General features: G+C 41.3%; 1 protein-coding gene across 3 annotated transcripts in view; it reads right to left on the bottom strand.

Annotated features, from left to right (window-relative positions):
- The window catches only part of elp4 (elongator acetyltransferase complex subunit 4), a 55,538-nt gene that overhangs the window by 2,826 nt on the left and 25,207 nt on the right, over nt 1-27,505 (bottom strand). Inside the window, exon 10 of one of the 3 annotated variants that reach the window (XM_040011176.1) lies at nt 25,997-26,917. The exons of the other annotated variants lie outside the window; for them this stretch is intronic. Within the exon in view, the coding sequence (XP_039867110.1) occupies nt 26,870-26,917 (48 nt within the window). The 3' untranslated portion in view covers nt 25,997-26,869. Of the gene's footprint in view, nt 1-25,996; nt 26,918-27,505 lie in introns of those variants that run through there. 3 annotated transcript variants of the gene reach the window in all.

Below are 27,505 nucleotides of genomic sequence, written 5' to 3'. Positions count from 1 at the left end.
TGCTGAGTGGCTTGTTGCCCAAGTGTCTATTGAGGAAGTTAAATCAGAATACTGCCATTCTGGGTACAAGAGAAGTTAAACCCTATAATTTCCCCCTGAAAGAATCTGCCATGACATCTGAAACCCACTGGCCAAAGCCTGCACTCCCACACCTAGCCCACCTCAACCCTGTAAACCTTCCCTGCCTGCCACGTCCTTCCCCTCCAGACATCCAGCTTTAGCAGAGCCCTTCCACTCCCACAGATACTTATCTTTTTCCTAATGACTAGGTGTTTGGGTACGGGTTTAAGAGCGTCATTACTTAGAGATAATCAGAACAACGCCGCACTCTTTACCCCTTCAGGGTAGATGACTTTCAGCCTTTATTTTTTTAGTGCTGAAACACCTGAGTGTGTTTTAAATGACTGATCTTCGTGTCTGATATGAAGCCTTCTCTTCCTGCTCCTGTGGCCGACAGCTCAAGTTGTTGAGCATATTGCCTTTGTGTGTGTTTCAGAAAACCATTTGTGAGGCAAACAGAGGAAAGAAGAGTAGTCTTCCTGCAGATTATCTAAGGGAAGGTGAGAACTGAGACACTTGTGAAGGACCTGTAATTTAATGTGAGATGGTAAAGCTAAGGTTACACAGAGGCAAGGAAAATGATTCCCAGTGAAGAACAAACATGAGGCACATAATAAGCATGAACTAAGACTGGTGAGACCAGAAGATGAAGTTGTTAGAAAAACATGAATCTGTTCAACTTCTCTCTGCATGTTAGTCTTTCTTTCACTCCTTTTTTCCCCCCACACACATGCACGCACGCACACACAAACATCCCAGGCAAACTCATACACCGGCCTTGAGGGGGCCTCCAGAAGCGCTGCTTTGCTTCCATACCCTGCCAAACCTCACCTGTGTAACCTTTCGTGTCTTCAGCTCACTCGAGTGTGATTGAAAAAGAAAAACAATGCATTGATCAAGCCTGGACTCAGTCCTGCTTAGCGCACTGCAGCGGAAACATGTTAGAGAGAGAGGTAGGAGAAAAATCAATCACATATACATCATCCTCAGTGGGTGAGTTAAAGGGAAAAAAAAGACATCACACCGTTGTCTGGCTGTCACGCACCCACGGGCCTGGCTACACCATGTCTGTTTGGCTCTGGGCTCTGTAAACCCACTGAGCATGTGCAGAGCGAAGGTCAAAGCAATTCAGAAGTGCAGCTCAGCTCCTCTAACCTTTGAGTTCAGGGGCAGATGAGAACAATCAATGGTAACATCAAAGTTGGAGGGAGGAGCAAACAAACCAATCGATTGGTTTGACACACAGGGAAAAGACAGCCTAGTAACAGCCAGCAACCACCACACACATCACTGACAGCCAATATAAGAGCTGATAAATGTTATCAGGGCCAAAAAACTCTCTTCTATACCAAATGAAGTAATCCTAACCACAGCTAAATGCATGAAGACAATCAAATTATTTTCAATAATTTTGAATTTATCTTTGAATTTTACACCAAATATTTTAAAAGCATTGTAAGTACAGTAGATTATTGTAGCAATGTTTGCAGCAAATGCATTACTGCCCTGAGCATTTCACACTGACAACAAATGAATGGAGGTCAGTGTAGGACTTCGAGAGACATAGTCAGGGAGGCTCTGAATCTGCTTCCCTACGACCTGCACACTCCATGATGTAAACAAGGACATCCGGATAACCCTCAGAGGCATAGTGGGGTGTATGTGTGTGTGAAGTCTTTCTTTGCTGCCTGGCAACCTTCGCGAGGGTGGAGAAAGAGGAAAAACATAAGAAAGGGGCGAGGGGTGGGGGGTGGGTGTTGGAAGGGAGTGGACGGCGGGAAAATAGACCATTGGCTGTGGTGCAGTGGTGGAGGGGGGCAATGTGAAATTGGATGTGTGCTACAATCTTAGTCAATGTGTGTGTGTGCGTGAGTGTGTGTCTTAGAGCTGTGATGTCAGTGTTCCCTCCCTGGTGGTGGGCAGGGGTAAAGGTCTGTGGTACAGCTCCGCCACCACAGCCAGAGGGGATGGGGCCATGCTGGCAACAGGGCGAGGGGTGACAAAGCTCCAAACGAGCGCTAAGCACTTGAAATGAGCCCTCGGGGTCGGCCCACAGACTAGCTTTGCCTAAGAGGGTTACTAATATCACCCCACAATGGACAATTCCCTTCAGCTTACCAAAGACCCCAAAGACCTGTTTCTCAGAGAATACGGCATTTTATGCTGCCCGGTCATTTCCACTCTCTGTAGTTTTATTTGTGGATATGACGTCAGTCGTTTAAGGGTCAGAGAACACACTAAATCACTGTTTTGGGCATCTTCTTTTGTTTTGCTTGTGTGCGTTACAATGCAAAGCAGTTGTGTAATATTCCAACATCTAAATGGAGAGATTTTTCCAACTGGAGCTTACAAGGGACCTACTCACACAAAGCAGCGCCATCAAAGGCATTCCAGTGGTGGTAACGGCTTGCTAATGACTGGAGTATTAGGTGCTAATTTAACGAGTCATTTCTTCCATAGAGTTTTAGCCACACTTTCAAATGGCCCGTGTCACTGTACAGCTTAGGACGATGGGAAACCCAACACCTTGTTAGAACACATGATGACCGGTCTGGCTGTTCCAATCAGATTAGCTGGCACAGGAATATGTTTAAGGAAGTGACAAGATATTTACCATAAACATCTACTTAATCAATCAGTGCTGTAATGCTGACAGCATTTTGTAAACTCGGTGATTTCACTGAAATTACATAAAACTGAAAATTGCTTCTCTACATTGAAGTCATTACAATCGCAGTGGAGAAAAAGTGACTGAAATCTGGGTACATGCTGTTACCAATAAGATAAGCTTGGGTCATTTTATTAATGCAGAACAATTCAACAAAATGTATTTTTAATATATAGCTCTAGGTCCAGTATTCATAGACTGCGGTCACATTAGAGGTGATACCTTTTGCCAATTCCATTTCCTTGGGCGGCACAGCTGCAGTGCAGCCACTGTGAACTAATGTGTACATCTGTCCATGACACCAGGTCAATGTCTTCCATTTCCAGCCCCATTTCTACAACCAGCCAAGGGTCAAAATGGCAGCAGACTGTTTCACGGCTGAAACTGGTAGACTTGCTGATCTGTTCAGTGACTAAACCAAGGTAAATCGCCTGCCAGCGCTGTAATCCCTCGCAACTCTAAAGTTTCACGGCATTGTGTGGGAAATCATTTGCTGTATCTATAGGAACTAGTATTGGCTTTAGCACACCAAAAACCCACATAATGAGGTGATGAACCTTTCTATTCGACAAGTAAACTATGAGCACATTTACCCTGGCAATTTCGGAGAATACTTCCGCCACCTTCCCAGAAAAAAAAATGCAGAAACAACCCGGCATAAATCCTTTATGCCAATCACTTTGGAAATTCTAGCCCACCTGCACCTAACAAAAGCTGAGAAGAAGCTCTACCTTTCTCTTCTTTTGTGGTAACAAAGAGCGTAACACAATCCCTGGCCTTGCCCTAAGAATAACCTGTTGACTAGCAAAGTCTTTCTCCTTTAGACTTTGAAATTTTTAAGTAAAAATTTGTTCTCATCCTTTTATTTTGTCAAATTAATTTGACATTATTAATCACTTTTAGAATATTTGGGATTTTATTCTGCATTCTTTTTGGCAATAACATGGTTTATTGTAGTATATTTAACCTTCAGCGTCATTTGAATACTAGCAAAAAATACGCAAGAAAGGACGGATGCATTTTCTTGCTTGTTAAGTTGCATGCTACCTGATAAAGCTTTTTCCCTTTTCCTTTTTCAGGAGACAAGAGAAGAAAGAAACAAACGCAAACTACACTGGAGCTTTCTCAAGTTCCTCTTTGGTAATTGGGTGATGGTCACCTGCTCACCATGTCACCTGCTGCCTGATCCGGGATAATCTAAAAGTCAGGCATACAGACAGTCAGGAGGACTGACAGATAGACAGATACAGACACAGGCTCCTCATCTATTCCGCTTCATGGCCTAATGCATCTGACAGAGTAGGCAGCAGGCAGGCAGAAGGATGAGTAAGCATTTTGAATGTAATTATATTCCCTAACACTGGAAAAAGGGGAAGGGACTAATAACTGACTGAATTTCATTAAAAGCGAGCATGTCCAAACAGGAAATTGATTAGCTGACAATATTTCAAGTTTTTTTTAATACCTAATGGAATGTTTATTCTTGTTCTCTTGAATAGCTAACTCCTCACTTACCCTTCACGCTCCACAGACTGATAAAAAGCAGCATTTGATTGTATCTGTCATGTTACTAAACATGACATGCATGGGAATCAGTTAGCTCTGTGATGATTCTGAATAACTAAATGGACAAACAAGGGCCAAAGTGTAACTGTGCTGTAACACAACAACTTGTTATATCTGTCGTCATCATCTTCAACTAAACCCTCCTCTGGGGTCCTCCGCTTGGGCCTGTCAAGAGCTTTGACAGGAGAAGCGGCGTGGGGCCATTTTGTCTCTTTTCAGTTCAGTTTTGTTTCTCTTTGGAGGGCAGTGTTGGTAAAGACCGTGGGCATTGTAGGGTGAGGGCACATTGACCCTTGTGATGGTGGATAGTGAAAAGAGGGGGGTTAGTTGGTGTTATGAACTTGGGCATAGCCAGAGAGTGCTGGATTTCCCCTGGAGTGACATGGTGCCTGGGGAGAAAGGGAGAGGGATAGAGGGCGAAGAGTACAAACATATCTAAGTGCTGCTTTCACTACCAATAGGCCCATAGCAAAAAGTGCGGTTGCATGGGTTATGACAGCATATCTGGGGGATCTCTTGTGCCCTCCATCCTTCAAACACACATTTTACCCCTCAAACTGTGACTCTGATATTGGCATCCTCAAGCTAAAACCTCACTGGCAACTTTAGTAAGAGCAGGTTGTCTAATGTCCTGCTTTAACAATCACACTTTTGGGAATTTAAAATGATTTAGTAAGAAAAAAACAAAGAAAAGCAGAGCTACAACAATAAGATTTAAGATGACAATGATTTACCAACTATTGGTGTTTACAGGTGAAGTGTATCATTTCTCCCTGTTTTTTGGGGGGGCTACAAATCAAGTTTACTTTAAATTTTACTTCCAATATGCACACACGGGCCACTTTGTTAGGTACACCTAGCTAGCTGAATCCGTTTACCATCACGACTACCTTAATTCTTTGTGGCAGAGATTCAGAAAGGTGCTGCAAACATTTCTGAGAGACTTTGGTAAATAATGACATGACAGCACTACACAGCTGGTGCTCTGCTGGATTGACATCTGGTGACTGTGGAGGCCATTTGACTACAATGAACTAATTGTCATATTCAAGAAATACCTGCTGGAAGCAGACACTAGAAGATGGGTATACTGTGGTGATACAGAGATGGACACAATACTCAGTTATGCTCTGCATTTAAATGATGTGCAATCGGTACTAAGCGGCTCAAAGTGAGTCAAATCTCTCCCACACCATTAAACCTCCTCCAACAGCATGAATTGTGATACAAGGCAAAACAGATCCATGATCTTGTGTTTAGGCCAAATTCTCATCCGAATGTCACAGCAGAAATCAAGACTCATCAGACCAGGCGATGATTTTCTTCGGAGGTGTGTTCATGCAAATTGTAGCCTCAGTTTCAGTTCTTAGCTGCCAGGTATGATACCCAGTGAGGTCTCTTGCCGCTGTGGCCCATCTGCTTCAGGGTTCGATAAGTGGTGTGCTCAGAGATGCTCTTCTGAATGATTATTTGGTTTACTTCTGTATTCTTACCAGCTCAAGGGAGTCAGTCCTCTGACCTATGGCATCAATAAGGTATTTTGAGTCAGAGAACTGCTACTCAATAGATATTTTCAGAGGGTTTTTGGACCATTTTCTGTAAACTCTTGAGAGGTTGTGTGGAAAAATCCCAGTGGATCAGCAGTTTCTGAAAAACTCAGACCAGCAAGTCAGGCAGCAAATACTATATCACACTCAATGTCCCTTAAACTTCATTAGGTTGTTTTGATCCTGTTCTTATGTGTAAATGCATTGAGTTGGTGCCATATGATTGACTGATTAAATATTTGTGTTCAAAAAGATGAGATGAGGACTTCTACCTAATGAAGTCGGATGCAAGTGTATATGAAATCTGTTTATATTTTAAATCAGAAGAATAACAGAAGTAACAATGTAAAGAAATAATTGAGATTTAGATTTTTTTTTTTACTTGCAGAGGTGATTGGAGCACTGAAACAATTCATATGTCTCACCTCAGGGTGAGTTTGGAGGAAGCACCAGTCATCATAGCTTTGCATAAATACTAGCAACAGTGGGGAATAGACTCTTTCCGAAGACAGCAAAACTATCCAGCTAACAATGCTAAATCTCACTAACAGTAGATTCGATATGCACTAAAGCTGCATGTTTTATGAAGCGCTCGTTACTTCAAAAACTCTACTACCCTTTCACGAAATTGTCTGTCACTGTTTCAGTAACCCAAAAAATAAATAAATACAAATTTGAAAAAAATAAAAAAAATAAAACCTAGAACATTTCCACAGATATTTTGTCATCTATTATTCATGTATTTTTCGGTGCTGCACTCAGTCTACAACGCACGGCTACTTTCCTATGCATGTGTCACACAGAGGTACTTACAACATGAGTGCACAAAGCAGAATTGTACATCTAGGGTTACCTAAACCCGGCTTTAGCTCCCACTAACAAGTCTTGTTCTTTCTTTCATCATTTACTGTGATAAGAGTTCACGCAGTTTACAGGCATAACATTTGGCAAAGCGAAAGGTCGTCTGGAGGTTACTGTGTCAGCCTGGGTAAGTGGCTGACCCCTCGGGAGGGGTGTGGGGTAATGACTCTCACAGACGAAGTCTAGTGTGCAAGTAAAAGACCAGAACTGAAGGCAAAATCAAACTAAAAGGAGAACACAACAATATATCATCGGCCATTTAAAATGTCTTCAGTGCTGCACGTGAAGATATTAAAACTACAAGTTTATAAACTTAACCTGCTCTTACCTCTCTTACTAACATATTGCACATAGCATTGCTGCAATGTAAGCCATGAGATGCACATGACACCAGCACTCTAGTTAAGCGTGTCTGCAACTGAAAACAGCAGCATATACACTTGTAAACAAAGGCACAGCTGTGTATAAGAATTATGGGCCAATTCTTTACACTGGGGCCGAACAGTCTCTCCAATTGCAGGTTTCTGCCATGAAGTTCACCTGCTAAATCTTTTGGAGCCAAGCAGCAGATAAACATCTAAATTTAGCAAAAGATGGTTGAAGCTAAGGAGGAAGAAAAAAATTCAGGAAAAGAGAATCTGACGAAAAACAAACTGTGGGGATCACGTCAGGTTCACCAAAGAAAACTATACATTTACACATGTAATGCTTTTTATGCTGAGTGTGACATTGCAAACATATCTGCATATACCTAAGACATACATGCTCGCTCACATCTTTCTCTGTTACTCTGCCCGGATGAATAAAGAAGGGTGGGTATAATCCATCACCAGTTGATAGTCCTCACAAAAAAGAAGCCCTTTTTGCTGAGAGGACAGCCCTTGTGTGGACAAAGACCACCATACTGGGGACTTCATAGGACCCAGCTGAAAAGGTGTTGCCCAGAGTAACCCCATTCACACTAACAGGCATGCTGGCCAAAGCCAGTCATTACTGCTGACTTGGACCAGCCGGGCCACACATAGACCAGCCTAGAGCCTCTAAGGCCATTCACTCCACATCAGCCTACAGGCAATCAGCCTGAACTCTGCCATTGGGGAGCATCTAGAATTGTTACCATTCTATTCGACTGTCCATCTTGGGAGCTTCAATATAAGCATGCTTTCAGTAAATCTATAAAAAGCATAAATATGGTTTAAGTGGTTAATACTTATGCCTATTCATAAAACAATCATAATCATGCGTAAATAAGCCGAGAGATAATTTATCACACTCTGACATCTCATTTATTTACTGAATTTTCAGTAACAATCTGTTTGGCAGCTACTCTGAGCACAAAACCAAAACAGCTCTTGTAGTATTGGTATTAATAGCTGAACACTATATATCCAATAGAACTGTACACCACGGACGAGTAGTCGTTCTTGTTATAATTTTTTGAAGTCAGCCACATGGACGTTGGCATGGAGCTTCGTTCTCAATGACTCTGACCTGTGGTGACCTTAGAAGACTTGTGGGCAAGGAAACTTAAAACACATCTGTAAGAAGTAAAAACTGGTGTTACTGCAGACCACAGACATGTTGGTTGAAAACATAATTTTTCATCTTTTTCATACAAGCCGTCTGGATTTATTTTGTAATTTTGGCTGTAAAATTCAAAAATATTCATATTTTTAAGAAATTATTTGAAGTTTCTCTCTAAGTCCAGAATGGTTAAGGATGTAAAGTAATGTAAAGCTCACATAGTAAAATCTAGGCACAGCTGATATTTCTGTTCAGACAGCAGTACCTTGTGCTTTGTGCTACAGAAAATCACAGAATATTCCCGTAAATCGCGTCTTCTCTTCTTTCCAAACCTGTTTGAATTTTGTCTGTAGCACAAATGGTGAGCTAATGGAGTTAAAGAGTGCTTGTAAAATGGGCACACCACCAGGCCAATCATTTAAAAAAAAAAAAAAAAAAGGGGGGGGGGGGGGGCGTAAATAACAGTACAGGTGGAATACGTTTTTTCCTTTACAACAGACGATAAACTGGAAAATATCTCCCATCTGAGGTAAATTAAAACAACAAATAGGACTGAAAGTAACTACGTAAACGTATTTTGTATTGAATTTCTCTGGCACACCAACATACTTCAGTCCCTCCCCCCTCCTTCTCTCTCCCCCATTTGCCCTCCATCGCCACTCCACCTCCACCTCTGCTCTCCTCTCTAGTTCCCTCCCTGTGGGCAGGTGGTTGTGTAAATTTAGCCACAGCTAGGTAAGGTGCTTCCTGGGTAGACTGTTGGCAAAGCCACCTTTAGGGTGTTCAAGATGTCAAAGGGAATGAGGCATCACCTCGGCTGCCCTGTCAAAAAATTCACCACCTTCCATTTTGCCCATAACCACTAGGTCCTAAAAACACTGTGGGTGATGGGGAATTCTTGTTTTGTGTTTTCTAATTTAGCCTGAAAAACACCAGCCATGACCTAACCCAGAGCGCTGGCTGAGTGTTAATTGTGAAGCATTACTAAAGCTATTAAAACAGTGAGCCAAGGCCTGGGGAGAACACATGCTAAAGTTAAGAATCAGACAGCGCTAAATGCATGCTATTCCCTCCCTGCAAATGACCCCATAAGAGGTGACACTTCAGAGAATGTCGAGATTTTAAAAGAATGACAAGAAACAAATGTTCTGAGATAGATGGCTGTGACTATTGTTTGTTTGTCAGCAGGAATGTGCACAAAACAACCAAGATGATTTTCATGAAACTAGGCTAGTCAAAAAGTATTGACTAAGGGAGAACCCATTAAATGTTGGTGCAGCTACAAATCACTTCTTTGAACTGCAATGATCACTGTAATAAGCTTCCAAAGCAAAATAAGACAAAATATTCTATTTATTAAAGGATTTTACAGCAAGATTTTCAAAAAAGCAGATGTTTCATCAAACAGTGCAGGTGTTTTAAACACCCTTTCATAAAATCATAGTTTTTTGTTTCACTTCTTGACCAATTAGGCATGAGAAATTTTATTTGGTGTATTTTTTCATGCTTTTCTTTTCTCTAAAAGTGCAAAAATGTTAGGTTTGTCGTTGAGGAAAAAAAATTACTGCACGGAAAGTGTCATTTACAGTTATATGAGTGACTAGAAAATGGTCTTTATCATGCAGGAAGGAAGAAAGGAAGAAGAAGGACGTGATGAATCAATGCATTAACTCAACAGGAATAATTTTAGCATCTTAAACTGGATCTTAAATAAGCTCTTATGAGGGTTTATTTTAAATAAACTAATTTATAATGTCAAGTATGACAATACAACTAGTGCAGAGATTTTTTTTCAATGATTAGATAATGTTGCATTTGTGCCAATTATGAAGCACTATTAACTTCAATATGTTAAAAGAACTGAATCGTGAGAATTAAATATGACGTGTGCAGAATGAAACTGTTTCATGTCTTAAAGCTGTGTACCTCTGCAGCTCCAGTTGTGGATTTTTTGAAGTTATGGGCAACTGAAAAAAGTTTAATGTGAAATGTATGAACCCCTGGTATGTACCACTAGCATATTGCAGTTGTAGGTTGGTTATTATTTAGGTTAGGTAGGTTACAATCGTTCAAAATAACACAGTTTTACTAATTTCAGAAAAATGCTTTTGTAATTACTATGTGTTTCATTTTGCTGGTAGAGCTTTAGAAAACTATTGCAGTGTTTCTTTTTTTAAGGAAAAGCTTTTCTGTGGTTTGGGTGGTGAGGTTTATTGTCAAAAACCTTTGATCACAAAACCACAAACGCTTGAGGAGACTAATGAGTAAGAATATTAGTTTAAGCCATGCAATTAGTGTGCAATTATATTCTGTGAAGTTTAAAAGAAAAAGAAAGTATAGAGGTGGATACAGAGTACCGTTGATATCAAAAGAATAGCAAAATTGGAAAGCAGTTCAGATGTGACTATCAGCTTCTTCATTCTCCCTGATGTGGAGTTAGGCGTTTTGCTGGGAAATGGGCGGCCTGCCAGATTGGGGCCAAGTCAGAGTTGTCAGGGGATTACAGTTCTGCCTTGCTCACTGCAGGGGGTGCGGAGTGGGCCTCAATTACCCTGGAGCGGCGTGTTTGATTTGGCCCGGCACTTTTGGGGACAGACCAAAAGCTGAATAATGCACCATTAGCAACTCAAAATCCTGCCGTAAAATGAGTCCACTTATGCATCACATACAGTAATTGTGTGTCTATCAAAGGCTGGCAGGTCCACACCAATTACCCTGATAACAACAAAACAATCTATGCATAATATTATCTGCTGAACACCTGTGGGTGCCCACAAACATCCAAGCTTTCCTGTTTAAAACTTCTACCGCTCATTCAAAGTCTGTCACCAACACACTGCGGGGTAATGAAGTGTCAACTTTGGAGCGCAAAAGCACTAAAATGCAAGGTTGCTCTGATATAATGTGGGAAAATGTGTTATGGTACAGATGTTTGTATTTACAAATACATACAAGACGCTAGACTGGGGGAGAGACAGAGCGTGTGATGACAGAGCTAGAGAGCAAGAGAAAGAGAGCGAGTAAGAGAGGGAGATCCCACGACTCTGGCTACAGTTAGAGCTGTGCAATTGAATTTCACAGGATATGAGGCAGCAAATGGCATGTAAAGGCTGAAGCGTCAGACGGTTCCTGCCACACGGGCCAGACAGATAAGGGAGGTGTAAGTGAAATCATTAGGTAACTCTGCAGGACATCAGGGGCAGTTTGAGGTTGGCAGGGGGCTATGAAAGCCAAAGGTCCTCCTTGAGCTCCATTGAACACCCACTCAGCCTGATATACATGCACTTACAAACACACAGGGAAAATCACTTATACAAACACAAGCTGCAAGGCAAACAAGGACTCGAGACAGAGACAAGCACACAGCCTAGCGCTGTTTTTCCACCCCCCCCCCCAATCTCCACCCACAAACACATGCACATGAACGCATATGGAAATTCGCTCATGCACACATACACACACCACTTCAGACGCCTCATTGAGGTATCAGCCCCAGCGATTGTATTTGTCCACCTGGGTATGAAAGAGCCATTCTGACCTGTGTGGCGGAGACAGCAGTGTGGTACAGCTCCAACCGGAGCCCAGCTAGGCTACGTCTGTCTCAGGATCTCAGGGAGGGGAGCAGCCAAGTGTGGATGCACCTCATTACCTCACTCATCCACACACCAATTACCCCTAAATAAATACACCCAGCCCACAGGCAGCAACAATGACATCCAGCCTGAAAGGGAAGAAAGGACGGCGTTCAGAAAGCATTTGCACGCAAAGAAAAGTGCTGTTGGATAATGATGAAAAAAAGTACGAAGAAAAGAAGCAAAAAGAAGAACATGCAGGGGGCTCCAAGTCTTTTAAGGAGCTCAAAGACGAAATGGAGGAAGAGAAAGAATGAAACAAACACAGAGCAAGCAGAGTGAAGTGATTCAGAAAATGATAATTTCTTGCTAAATTTCACCCAACACATCCGCAAATGATTGTTGTGGCGGGGGAGGGGCAAAGTTTAATTGTTTTAATGCATGCAGCCATGAGATAGCTCTGCCGCGGACCAAAATGGTGATCGCTGTAGAGCCGACACATATTTGCATGTAAGACAGACTGCTTGGGGTAATGGTAACGGCGCCGTGTCCGAAGGCCAAAAAACCCAAAGCTAGAAAAAAAGACACAGGTTGCAATAACCAGCCGCTCAATTCCCACAAAGTTTGACAAAATATCGCAGGTGGCATGAACTGTGAGAAGAAATCCTCACGCCTTAAATATGAGAAAACGGTTTAAGCTGTTAACAGTGAAAAAAAAACAAAACTCCATTACTGGAGTGAGAAGGTGAGCGAAGGATGCAGAAAAGGTGTGTGGCAGAGAAAAGAAGACAGATGTGTTTTCAGTGAAGGGAGGTACAAACGAGGAGAGGAAGCCAAGAGTTCCTTCATGCCCCCCACCCCCACCACCCCACTCTCCCACCTCCCTCCATGTGGGATCTTTCTGCATGAGTGACTCTGTCATACCTGGGGGACAAAATGGTCTCTCTCTCTCTTCCTCTGTTTGTCTCTCTATCTGCCCCAGTTCTTCCTACCTCTACTCTTGTATGTCTGATGTGATAATAGTAAGCCAAGCTTTGCTAGTTGTGTGGTGCTGTGTGGTAAAACAATGTTAAAACTAAAAGTATATTAGTTCTCACTCCAGTACTGAAAATAGTTTACTACAGTCCTCAATATATACATTTATTAGAGACCCATGAGTCCCTTATTTTGGCACCAAAAGCAAAAGAAGATCATGCACTTGCACACGCAAGCAATCAGGTGACGGGTGTAACTTTAAGTTGCTAAGGATGGTGTGCTCTCCGCTCTCCAGGATCATGTAGAAACTGAAAATAACCCACATGAGCAAAGCCAACCGGTTCACCTGACCACAGGCAGATTCCTGGTTAACGGAAACAGTGGCTGAGAACGTATCAGATTTCCACGCTGTTGATTCGGTTTAATAAACTGAAGATGATGGATAGAGTGGAAGTGAAAGAAGCAGGTTTATTAGGATTCCTTCCTGATGGAGAGCTAATTGAGGGAAGGCACGTTGTGCAGGTTTGGTGCCACAAGTGGGTGGAGTAGCACAGACATGCTGTGGCAGCATAGTAAGGATTCCTGGCGTACAGCTCAACCCTTAACTGGAATCAGAGTGCATGAGAATCCCAGGCTTGGCCACACAGAACATCACACAAGAGGCCTGCACAGACTTACCTGCTTTTTACCAACTGCATTGTCTGCTGGACATAAAAATAGGAAGCTGTTGTGTCACCCTCTCTCTCCTTTTCTTCCCAGCTTGACATAGCCTAGAGGTTTCTCCTGAGACCTCCAGTGTTTTAATTTCCTGCACCCTACAACATCAACACATGCTGCTGTCAAACCCTGCAGCACGCTTCGCACACTGATGTATTGTGAACATATCACATTTTCTTAAAGGATTCTAATTTTTTTTTTTTTTTTTTAGATTAAGGCTTTCAGGCACGCACACACACACACACACACACACACACACACACACACACACACACACACACACACACACACACACACACACACACACACAGAAATTAGTATCTTCACAATTTCAGAAAGCGTGTGAAAAACCATGAAAATGCTGCAGCAATTACAGTATCTGAACCAGCTTCCAAGACAGGTTTGCGTGACTTGAGAGATTTCACACACTACCTGTGCCTGATTGGAATGTACAGGAGATATGCAACATCCCCAACACACACCCTCAGGTGTTTTTCAATCTGTACAATTCAGGAACAAACTAAATTAAATCCGCCTGCTGTTGTTTGTGTTCATCGAAACATGTCCAGTGGACAAGATTACACAAGCCAGTCATCGATGTCTCTTACACAACTGATCACTAAATTTATTCACTAATGATGAACTCGCAGCTACAGGTGTATGTGGTCTATAAATACAAACTCTCAATGGCTGAAGGGTGTTTGTACCTTAATGGTACCTCTGAGACTTATGAGTTACGGATCAATCAAATAAATTTGTTAATGTTTAGCAGAGATAAAAACTGTTTTCTACTGTTTTAGATCCCTCCTTGTTACAAAAAAAACCAGAACTTCATAATTATATAACAGCCACTGTTAAAAATCAATGTGTATTTTACAATGAGACAGTGTAATTCTCCAGTGTTTTATCACCAGAGATAATGTATAGTGGTTTTTTAGAAGAAAGGAAAAGATAAGACACAGTTCCTTTAAAAATAGAATTTAAGTCGTTGCTCTTGTATGTTTCCTAATTGAAATAATGTGTAGTGTACTTCTGTGTGAATTTGTCAGATCTGATTTGTCATCAGAACACAACCTGTTCTGGTGGGTACCGGTAAAGCTTGATGCGTGAAAACAAAGGTAGCTTTTCCTATTTCTTAAAGACATAACTTCCCGACAGTGTTCGTCTGCTGGATATACTTTTTTAGGCCTGCCACTTCTAATTTTTCTCCTCCACTTGAGTGGTTTCCTCAATTTTTTTCTGGACACACTGCACACCATGAGATTTCGGACAATAGCTCTCTGAGGATCACCTTCTTGGTACAAAAATACTATTTTATGCCTGTCAAACTGTGTTAACTTTGGCATTTTTCATAGATTCAAGCAAAGAATGCCGAACAAATGTGTGTTTGTCACAGGCTGCTAGTCACAAAGTCGAAAGACACAATTCAGAATTGGTTCTTTGCCAATTTGTTGAACCAGTGTTGTCTAGACACAACACTGGTTCATCCTTTGAGTTAAGTATCTCTTTTTTATGCTTGAATGATTCATAGGTCAATGTTCAGTGACTAAACAAACAAACCAAAAACCTTCCTCTGAAAAGTATTAGTTACAAGGACCCGACTGAAAGTGAGGGGGAAAAGAAGCCCACGTCCAAATAAAAACTTTGAAAGAGCTTCAGAAAGCTGGGAAAAGAATTACTCCTCAACATCACTTTAAAAAATTACAACAAACTCTCAAAGTATAAAGAAATGACGTGTACTTCATGACTTTTGCATTTCACTGTAAATAGAAGTACCAGTTATAATAATATGTTAACTTTCTATTCTTACAAAGAGCAGGAACAATGTCATGTGCTAACATTACAAAGTCAACAAGTCATAACTTATAAAAACAATATAAAAATGTTAACACCTTTGTAAACATGAGGCACCTGCTCATTCATCCACCCAACAAATCCCTAAATTAGACAGCTACTCTGTTTGTCATATACTGATTTGTGGTAAGCAGACAATGACATAACTTGGACAAGGTGCTTTGAGCACAATCTCTGAATTAGCAGGACAAAAATGGCGCATCCCAGTTTCATTGGCCATACAGACTGGCAAACAGACTTACTTCATCTGCCAAATCCCTAAATTAACACCTTTTTGGTGAGAAAGCTCAATTTGGAACACATCACACCAACACCACAGCTGGCATTCAAGGGTAAAATTAATTACTTCAGATACATGTGCTTCCTCTCAAAGTGGCAGACTTATTTGCATTGAGGAACATTCAGCAGAAGTAATCGATGCACACACAAAATACGGCCACCCAATGACCCCGGCCCCGTCTCAAAGTCCCTCCCCATCCCCAAAGCCCTGACGGCTCAGCCATGCATGGAGGAACAAACACAGGTAGCGAGAGCAAATCAGACTGCAACAAAACACAGAAACATGAATGGGAAGCATTACAATGACGGGCTGGATGCAGGACAATGGGCCCGCCATTAAACAAACGGCAAATCCCAGGATGGGCTGCGGGAGTATGATACAGATTACAGGCACCTAGTCCCTGCTTGGGGAACAGGGGAGAGGGAGAAAAAAGGACACAATATTGCAATCTGACAGCTGACGTCTTCATATAAATGTATGAATTTACATTCCAATTAGAGGAAATTTACATCTTAATCACAGCGAGCAGTGTGTCGGTCCCTCGGTTAGTGTGTTGCTACGGTAATGAGGTGGGATGCTGCTGTGCTCTCTCATCCAGACAGTGATCTGTCAGCAGACGACACCTCCCTGTTATGAGGGAGCTGCACCCTTAAATGTAACCGCCACCACAATCCAGTAATATTCGCTGAAATCTGTCTTAAATACCAACAAGGTGTGAGCTGCCACCCGAGCATAATGTGCCAAATATGGAGTTTGAAAAACATCAAACACATCTTAAATACAGTGCACTGAACCAGGAGTGTCTTTAACTGTCACTCAAGTGACAAGCTTTCAGTACTCTGTGGCATTCCATTTCAAATTTCCATACTAATAATGGGTATATTATCTTTAATGGTTTGACTTTGTTTTATGGCATTTGAAATGGATGGTGAAGCCATCTGTGGAATTACTCAAACATACAGTATTATGTCATCAGATCACATGCTTTGGCTCTAATGAAAGCAATGTGAACAGGTGAGATGGAACAATTGTGAATATATAGTCAATATCATTTCGGTCATCTTTTACATGAATGTAAATCACAGCATCCAGCACACACAAAAACTCAACGAAATGACACTATGAGTTCTCAAACAGCATGCATAACTTCGTAATGAGGGGGGAAAAGCCAGCCTGCAAAAATAGTAGTGGGGAAGCAGTCAAATCCTCTTTTAAAAAAAGGACTTTCCTGAGGACTTGAGGACTCTTCTTGTGGTTTCATTTAATTAGCAGGCAAGCGCCACTGGTTTGAGGTTGCAGATTCAACTTCTGCACAAAAATTGCACTTCTGATGTCAAATTTAGCAAGATCAGAAAAGGGTTGATTAAATTACACTCCAACATTTTTGGAAAATGCTTTAATCCAGTGAAATCATGTACAGGAACGCTGACTGCTGACAATGCAGTCAGGGAGCACAGATTAGCTACCACCAAATAGAAGACCACATAAATCAGTTTAACACAGTCCCTTGCCAGCTTCACGCTTGACTTTAATACAAGGAAGTACGAACAAAAAAATTGGAGGGAAATGAGGCATGGCTTCTTTATCACCTACCTCGTAGCCAATCAGACCCCTCCTGCCAGAGACATTGCTCTAATGGCTGATATCTATGGAAGCAGCCTATTACTGAATACTGCCTGTAATTAAGACAAGTCAGATTACACCGAGCCAGTGCATCTCCTCTGATATGTAGGCTGCCATTAAGGTCTGAATTGGTAATGCACTTGTCCGCCGCATTCAAAAAAGGAAAAAGGCCCATGTGGAAGGGGGGGAAAAATCGACTGTAAAATATTGCGTGTCTACGGTAAGTGCTGAATGCATCCTCAAACATTACATGGGGTGATATGTGGGGCGTGGCTGGGATTTCACTTTAGCCTGCAGGCTGTTTGAAAAGGATGCCAGTAAGCCGCACACAACCCCTTTGGGTTGCAGATTGATTCCCACAGCAGTGCTACTTTGCCTGAGCACTTTTGTCCAGGCATCCAAATTAGATCGTCTCATCTTTTTGGGGGGATGTGTGAGTCTGTGTGTGTGTAAGTGAAATGAGGTTCGGCGGTTGAGTTTAGCTTGAATGTTCGCCATGATTACAACTTCTTAAAACAGGCAGCAGCTTATAAGGTGCCAGGTCGACTTTGTGTCTGGAAGTAAATGAGGTGAGACGAGTGAATGCGAACGCTGTTAAGTTGGAAGCAAGGTCATGAATGTAGAAAGATGACAATCTTAAAAAGCTGACTATGATTAAAAAGAGGACTAGAGTACGGAAGCCTCCCACAAAAGAAACAGTGAATGAGAGGGACACAGAAGGAGGGACAGCGAGTGAGTATGAGAAGGAAAAGCACTTCTTTTTCTACACAGAGTGACTCTGCTAACACTCTATCTACTCGAATATTCACCACTACACTTGCTTTGATGCACTTATTCCTCACTCATCCGAGCATGCAAACCCTCCTCTCGACACACACACTCTTCATCATAAAAATTTCCCTGCCTGTTAATATCTGTGCAAGTCTCCATGCCTCCACACACACAAACACATACTAAGATGTAAAAAAATTCACTGTACCGATTTTGATTATAATTTTGCATTGCATACCTGCCTCCTTACAAGTCCTCTGTTGATTCAGAAAGCTCAAACGATGACTTTGTTTTTAAGAATATGCATTAAAGGAAACTGTGGACTTTGATGTTTATATAGATAAGGACATCGTGTATGATCTTTCCCCTTGTTGAAGGGAACAAGGTATTACTCATATGACTAAATGAAGTCACTGAGTAGGTGAAAAATGTATTATTTATTACAAAGTCCAAAAATATTGGCAATTATATCTTAGTGTACAAACAATCAAAAAGAAAAAAAAAAAACTTTTGGACTTTCCAATTAAATTGAGGCGCTTGAGTTTCTTGTTTTTAATCTAAAACGTTTCATTACAAGTACTGAAACACAGTTTTCACGAAAACTAAATCAGTATTTTAAAAACTGTATAGTCCATGTACACATAAATCTAATGAAAGACTAAATTTAAGCACACCAATACATATATACACTCACACCCATTCGCAGGGGGTGATAAAGCAAGTGTACAGTACATGATACCCCCATTCAAATATTCTGTGTAAGTGAGCATACAACATCAGACCATCAGATCACTTCACTCTCCAAACATGAAGCCTTTAATAGATGTGGAACTGGAGCTTTTCACACCACTGAGTCGCAACTCACACAGAAGAACAGCAGGCACAGGATGGCAGTGCAAAAAGAAAACAGAAACAAAAAAAACCCTAATAATAATAATAAATAAATAAAACAATGAAGAAAATTCCAGACAGAAAAAAATAAAATTATATATATATATGTATATATATATATGTATACACTTGTGGCACAGGGATCAAGCAGAAGTGTATTACATTCGATTAGACTCAGACAAATGTTTGCAGACTTGACAGAAAACACACTTGTCTGAAGAGGGGAGAAAAGATTCATAAGAATCCTCAGACTAACATATGGAGTAACCTTTGTGGCCTTCCGGGACTTAGGGGTGGTGGTATGGTTACGCGGGGGGGGTCTAACGCTCCAAGGACTGTAGGCACGCTAGGGAGAGGTGAGCTGTCACCCCCCATTATGATCACTGCCTGTACCCATAAAGGGGGAGGGCTAGGAAGAGAGCAGGCAAAAAAAAAAAAAACGAAAAAAAACTGGTTCCTCTCTAACCGCCATCTAGAGCCATCCCTGGGCCTCAGAACCCTCGGACTACAACTGCCTCCTGGGAAACACTTGCACGCAAGTCCTTCTCATCCCTGGCTAGCGGTGGGGCATAATGTGTGCATGTGGGCAAAAGGAGGGGTTTGTGTGTGCTTAGTTGGGCTGTGTAAGCAGAATGTATGGATTTTGCGTAACAAAAGGAGACAACTATGCATGTTTTCATAATTGGTTCAGAGTAAGAGAATACACTGTTATTCAGTTTGCCAAAAAACAGAGATGCAGAGAAATATAGTGCATTATGAAGCAACTCTCTTTCATTAAATGTAAACAGTAATTCAAGGGCTCAGTGTAATAAGAGTCCCAGTAGAAACACATTTGACAATCAGTAACTGACATAATTTGTATTTCTTAAAACATCTGGGATGCAGTGCAGGAAAATAAAACTGAAGCACAAATAAAACAAACAAAATGTTCATGTTTATTATAGTGCAATATTATGTGCTAGTGGACGAGTAGCTTGCCTCAGATTTGACCTTTTGCTGCCTTTTGTGTAAGTTTGGGTGAGCGCTGCTTCTGTGCATTCTGTTCCCCAGATCCCACTCCTAACACCCCTGTCACTCACCATCACTCATCATTGTTAGGGACAAAAGGAAAGTTTGGTTAAGCCACACACTGGAGTGCTCTCCCACCCAGTGTCCACCCCCCCACCCTCACACGTTCATGTATGTGTGTTAACACACATACAATCACACACACAGACGCGCACAGATTTCATTTTTACAAAATAAATATAAAACCTCTGAGTCACACATGCTGTCTAACTCACAAATAGGGTCGCAAACTTTTCAGCGAAGCATCATCACCTTGCCCTCTAACTTTTCTTTTGAACTGCAAGCTGTCCTTCGAATGGCCCTCTGACTCATCTACTCTGTATAATTAAAGTCTATTCAGGGCTCTATACATGCCCTAACTATCCTCCATCATCTGACTGAGCCTTTCAATGGCCACCTGTGAACTCTGAAGGACAGGGACACTTGCCCTCGTAAAATTCATGAGCACCACTACATTCAGCAGCCGGCTAACTTCACTCAATGGCCAACACCACTTTAAACAACTCTGTGTTGACTGTTGGGTGAATCCTTTTTAAATGCAACCATATTCACAGTAGCAAGGGTTAAGTAGCTCCCATGATTAGCTGAAACAAATGCCTGTATAGTGTGCTCGGGGAAGGAAAAAGAAAGAGGATCAAGAGATCCAATTTGTTTTTGTCATTGAGGGATTGCAGACAGTGAAAGTAATTTGAAAAAAAGGCTAAGTGTCCAACTGATCTGGTATTTCTAAGCCTACTACTTTGTGATGCAAACAAATTAATGAGTAAATGATGTAAGCACATTCTTTATGTCCAGAATCTAGAAATGATGGATTTCTAATACCAAGACTGTTGGAGTAAGAATGGGAAAACGAGCTTTTAAAAAATGTTGACGTTCGAAGAACAACATGATTAAGGGACCAAGTTTCTGCTACTGTATTACTATAGTTATTGCACAATAGCACAGATTATAGGCTGACCAATCTTGAGATTTCACCTGCTGACTATAGGATTTTACACAAGCACGTCACTACCTTGTAAGTTTTTGAGAAAATTTTAGCGACAAATGAGAGTTGACAAAAAGAAGCAGAAATGGTGATCATCTTCATGGAAATAATGAATCCATTGTACATGAAGCATAAAGGCAACTGTTGCTGTCAACTATGTCAACATCTGCAACTTCATTTGAGCTGGACACATACACACACTCCTCCTCCTGACCCCCCAGGACACCGAGCGGTGAGAGTGTGGGAAAGTTATTTTTAGGACCCATGCAGACTGCCTTCCTGAGTTTGATGCTCCTGCTCCGGATCAACATTCCACCTTTGAACCACACCGACCATAGAGCCGTTTGTGCTCATGATGGCAATTTTAACGTTCTCTGCGGACCAACAGCAGGAAGGACACCATTTCATTTAAAATGAGAAAGCCACTGCCTTTTGCATTTTTTTGTCCAACGATAATCATGGCAACAGTCTTTCTGTGCAAGTTTAGAAAGAACACGTTTTGAATGCAGAATATCTGTAATATTAAGTGTTTATATCTGGATTAATGTGTTTGAAAGTTCTGAAAGTACAAATTACCAAAATGTACCTCTTTTCAATTTTACATGCAAATTTTAAAACATACCCATTGCAGTTATTTATTCAGAGGTCTCTGAAATTAACCACTGAACATTTTTTATGCTGCTGGATGTATGTTTGTTTGGGGGGGTTGTTGTTGTATTTTTTAAAATCAGGATTGTGCCTGACTATGAGGAAAAGAAAATATCAGAATTTACAGTGGCAAACTTGACACTCTTGCAAAGAGCTTTTAAGACTTGCACGGACAGTGCATAAACCTAAGGCAAAATTAGACAGAGTCTTTAAAAAGATAGGAAATAACAAATAGTAAATAAAAATGAAGAAGCCAAATATACAGTGAGACTTAGTTTATAAGCACCAGAGGGCCTATAGTTCTCCAGTCACTACCATTATGTTAATACGAGCCCTTTTTGAACAGGCTTACACATACCCTATAGTGCCACAAGACCCCATGGATGCGGGGTGGCATACACGTTATAGCCTTTTTGCCTTTCTCTAATGGGAGCTGAAGACAACTAGGGCTACTTTAATCAGGTCTGAGTCCAATGTGGCCAGTCTAATCTGATGGGGGCTGAGTGGTCCATGGACCATGTTAAGGGTTCACTGCTCACTGATGAAACAGCTTCACTTCCAGGATGAGTTCAAGCAGACCACACTCTTACTCAATCTGGCAGGAGGAGCACATATGCCCTGTTTTGTTTTGCTTTAATACTGTCTGTTTGAAAGAAAAGTTTCGGCGTTTTGTTGATATGGTATGGAGGGCAGCACATTTGGCTGCCCCAAATATTCTCGCACTGAGCTTTGACTTGGCTACAACAAACACAACTGCTACTGCTTTTTCTCCCTAGGTGCTGGACAATGAAAAAAAATGCTCATTTGGACTGTTTTAACCAGTGTCTTTAGTGATTTTCTGAACCTTGACCTTGCTTGCACAAGCACATCTTTAATAGCTTGGCAGACCACATATAGCACTACAGGGAGTAACATTTCCACTCCCACACATAAAACTCTGCTGATTTGTTGTGGCATTAGTGGAGTGGATTTGGTTGTAGGTTTGTGCTTGTCTTAATTAACACATTTATCAAAGGTCGCTATTTAATAAATACATAAACTTGTGCAGACAACCTGAATCGCACGGATGTCAAGTGCACCCAAAAACAAACAACCCCCCCACACCTCTTAAGAAAGAAAAAAAACTTGCACATTTTTGCAATCCACACACACCCAAGACTCAGCCACGGTATGAGCTAGGCTTTTCAAAGACACATGCACATTTGCAGAATAGATAAAAACTCTGCTAAATAATAGATAACAATCTGATGTATGTTGAGAATATTGTTCAGCTGAGGGGTGCGATGGCGTGCTACTGACTGGCCTGCACCAAATTGTCTCTCTCGTTTTCATACACGCACAAACCATAAGCACACCTCATTCCCAAATGCAACAGAGGTTGATGTGCACCAAGGGAGGAAGTATAAATAATTCAACTGAAATATTATTCCAAGGGTACCATTCCCATCTGATCGTGATTCCCAAGCCACATGTGGGAATCACAAGCAGGTGTATGGAGTTTTCAGTGCCATTAATAGGTTCAGGAAATCCTGTAAGCCCACTGTTTCAGATTTCTTTTCTTATCCGACGAAACGTCATTATGATCTGCTATTGGAAGTAAATATTAAATGACTGGGTTCAGCTCTTTCTCCATTTCTGTTCTTCTCAGCATTGGCTTTTCTCTGATCTTTAACACTGGGCATTATTGGAGACTTGGGGAGTCTTATATACGATTAGGCATCGAATACAAACAACCATATAAACAAATGTAAAAACAAGGCCCTGAAGCTTGTTCTCTGTCGAATTCATTATGTATTTTACAATTCTTTCTTTCCGTCCCTTTTAGACGGTTTGGTGCCTCTGAGGAAAAGCCCTCATTTTAATTAGACCTGACCTGAGAATCACTTAACTGCTCCTCTCCGCTCATGCCTCCCCCTCCTCTCCAAGTCTTCGCTCTGTTCCTCACATAGGTCCATTAACACCCTTCCCTTGGCACCCACAGGCTTCAACAGGGGGCAGACGCAGGCGTTGTCTTAAAGACGTTTTGAGGACATGCCAAGAAACATTAACCTTCTCTATACACCTCCCTCGGACTCTTTCAGTTTGTCTTCCCGTTCTTCTCAAGTCTTATTCTTTTCATCACTATCATTATCCTCTTAATATTATTTTCTGCTATCTTGTGGCTTTCCTCCAACGCACGTAAAAGTTAACTACTCACGTTCATGTCATGTGGGATGGAAGGTTTTTGGACAACTGGAGAAGTTTTTGGGAGAGAGGAGTTGGTAGTGTCAGAGGTAAATATATAATATAGTGTAAAAAAAGTTCAAATATGGTAACTCTGCATTTTAATAGCATTTATATATGGAGATTTAAATAATAGAAAAATCTAATCAAAAACAGATTTAGAGCAGTTCTAACGAGCTTGAAAGTCAATATTTGGTATGACTAGGGATGGGTACCGGTGTCCGGTGCCATGATGGCACCGGTTCTGACATAAACGGTAGTAACCAGACCGAAAAGCAGCGCACATTTCGGTGCTTTATTTCGGTGCTTTTTTTTCCTGAGCTGTGATACACTTCTAGCCAATAATTTTACGTTTCCGAGGATAGTAGGCGGGCCCAGGTACCTACGTTCTTTTAGAGCAGAGCTACAGATTAAAAATGCCCAAGGCGAAGCGGTCAAAAGTCTGGCTGTACTTCACAGCAAAATATGCAAACTCAGCAGCCTGCAACAAGTGCTTTAAGGTGATACTGTGATACTGTCAAAGGAGGTAACACCTCAAATCCGATGAAACACCTGGCGACGCATAGCGTTTTTTTTAAAAGCCCAGAAATGCGCCGTATGATAGCTTGCTGCGAGACCTCACACCGAGCACATCTACTGTGCGTGGGTTGCCTGTTATCGGACCCGGAGTTAGCAATATCCCCCAAAAACACGAAGAGGAGAGTCCTGGCCCCTAGCCCTGTCAGTGTAGCAGAAATGATGACGGATGATGATGGCAGCAGCAGCCGTTCTTCTCTGGGCGAGTAGCTTAATGTTGTTCGTGTGTAATTTACGTTGTGTAGGCTAACCGCGTTATTACATTAATGCATGTAAGGTGAACTAGCAAACATCATCATAGCTACATGCGGCTGTCTTCTTGTTTGATGGCAGATACTCCCTTCACCCTGGCCAAAAAGGCTAAAATGACCAAAGAAAAAGTGGAAAACAGTTACACATGAGAGGTTTTGGACAAAGTTTGTGTTTTTTCCATTGATTAAGCACTGCTTCCAGCCAAGAGTGATACCATATATGCCCCATAGCTGCAGAAAAGGCTAACATTTTTATCTTTTTACAAAAAACCAGCTGAACATGAGAGGTTTTTGGACCAATTTTGTGTTCTCCATTCTTTAAGCACCGGTTTGAGCACCGGCACCGTTTCAAAAGTACCCATTTGGCACCGGTATCGGATAAAACCTAAACGATACCCATCCCTAGGTATGACCACATCCATCAATGCAGCTTGAATTCTCTTAGACAAGCTTTTTCTTTAAGTAGTCTTCAGGAATTGTTCTTCAGGCTTCTTGAAGGACATTCAAAACCTCCAACACCAGTGGCTGAAGGGCAGTCCCAAACATAACCGAGCCTCCACCACGTTTTACAAACAGCTGTCGACACTCCATGTTCTCCCTCTATCCTGAACTCATTTACACATAATGACCACAGAAGTCTTTGCTGCATTTTTTGCCATTTCTCAAGGACACGACTTTCAGATACTGTTCGACTGCTGTAGATTTTTTTAATTTATTTTTTGGTCTGCTAGCTCTGTTGTTGTCCACTTGTCCAGTTTCCCCAGATTTTTTAAAGGCACACTGCACACCATGCTGAGATATGTCATTTTCAGCTACTAGCTCTTAGAACTTCACCTTGTTGGTGAAAAAATATTATTTCATATGTGTCAAACGATTTTATCTTTGGAATTTTTTGTTGATTCAGCTAAAAAAAATGGAAACAAATGAAATGTTGACAGGCTGCTAGTAACAATGTGACAAAAGATTCCATTTAAAATGAGTTCTTTGACAAGTTGTCTGTCATGTACGGACAAAACACTGTTTCATCCTTCTAGTTCTAGTTAGGTTCCTTTTAGATGCTTGAATAAGTCATAGGTCAACATTAAGAGGCTGAATTAAAAGTATTTATGCTGAAAATAAGTGAAAAAGCAACCAAAGTCCAAAGAAAATCTGAAGCTATCATGTTTTTATTTAATTTAATAACTGTACAGTACTCTGTTAATACTAACCATTATCCTTAATGTAAATATGTAAGAAAAATTGTGTCCTGTTCTGTGTCCTGTTTGTTGTATATGTGTCTTTCTGGCTGCTGTTACAACCAAATTTCCCCTTGTGGGGCAATTAAAAGATTATTCTATTCTATTCTATTCTATTCTCCTTCAAAGTAAATAGCAGAAATTAATATTAACTGTACCTTGATAGGTTTACAGAAATGGTTAAGCCATTTCTAGTTGACCCTGAGGCTGGTTTGGACTGACACCTCAAAAAAGTGGTGTCATACAAATGAACCAGGATGTGCAATATTATTACACGTAAGAAACTGTGATGTAATCCCTATATTCTATATGACCTTTGTCATCATGTGTCATCCTTTCTTCACCAGCTTCCTTTCACTGACTCCTTTCTCTTTATAATAATGCAAAATACTCTAAAAATATAACAGTTCTCAATGACATGAAACTTTTCCTATGTATACACTACACCGCCATAGCAAATGACTTGTCAGAGCAACAGACGTCTCCGCATAGCATCTCTAACAGAGGACTAATTTGACATAAATCCTTTTCTTATGGCGTATTTGACCCCGTGACCTACCTCTGGCACCCCAGTACCCCACGGGCACACTGCCTGTCAGTGTAAAGGGTCAACCAAAGGTAAAGAGAATGTAATCGCGTACTATCTGCATTCTTCGGGGCTTCATCCTTAAAGCATCTTCCCTTGTGAAACCACTGACAGAAGCCTGTATTAGCTGAGTGGCTGGGAAAATTCTCACACACATTGCGTGTTTTCAGAAAGTGTCTAACAATTAAGGCGTGTCCGCATTTCCCAATACATATTTGCTTGTGCCATTGCATGAATGTCAATATCTGTATGTGTGTGAGAGCAAGTATTGTTTGTATATGTCTCTCTGAGTATGTGTTAATCTCTTAAACACCTAACACTCCTCTACCTGCTCAGACAGGGCCACGGGTTAATTCTGGCTTCAGGCGTCGTGGCTAATAACTGCTCATCAACCGCAGCTTGAACTCTGAGAAACATCATGAGCTATCGTGGTGACCTTAAAAAAAGAACCAACAGAATACCGATTGAGGAATGGGGGAATTTATTTGCTAAAACCAAAACCCACCATTTAAAAAATAAAATCCAAACTAATAAATACAAGCTCACTTTCTTATAAATAATCCCTCCTGCACTCTGTGAGCTGGCAAACAAACACTTTCCGCGTTCCAGAAATGTTAGGGGATATAAACATGAGTCAAACACCAGTTAAGAAATTAGTTACCAGGACAAATCTATGTGTGGCTGGGGAGACATGCAGCTGCCTGACCGAGCTGGTGAGAAGGTAGCACTGTCAATCATCTGTCACTTTCCACCACCGCATCGCAAATTAATCCAGATAGATGATAAATAGAAAGCTGCTGCATTCAGTGCCTTTCATATATGGAAAATGAGTCAACAGTTGAAAAAGGTACATAGCAACATGGATCTGTTGAAGACTGAGCAGTAGAGAAAATGTTGTATTACGTGGCTCCAGGCAGAAGAGTTGTAGCATGAGTAAATGAGGTGATTAGCAGGGATGGTGTGGGCTGTCACACGTCAGACACCAGGCTTAAAATCCAGTCACCATCTTATGTGTCAATCAGCG

This window comes from Simochromis diagramma, unplaced genomic scaffold, assembly GCF_900408965.1.
Source record: "Simochromis diagramma unplaced genomic scaffold, fSimDia1.1 OVJJ01000603.1, whole genome shotgun sequence".
In the NCBI taxonomy this organism is placed as follows: domain Eukaryota; kingdom Metazoa; phylum Chordata; class Actinopteri; order Cichliformes; family Cichlidae; genus Simochromis; species Simochromis diagramma.
This window is presented reverse-complemented; position numbering and strand designations above follow the sequence as displayed.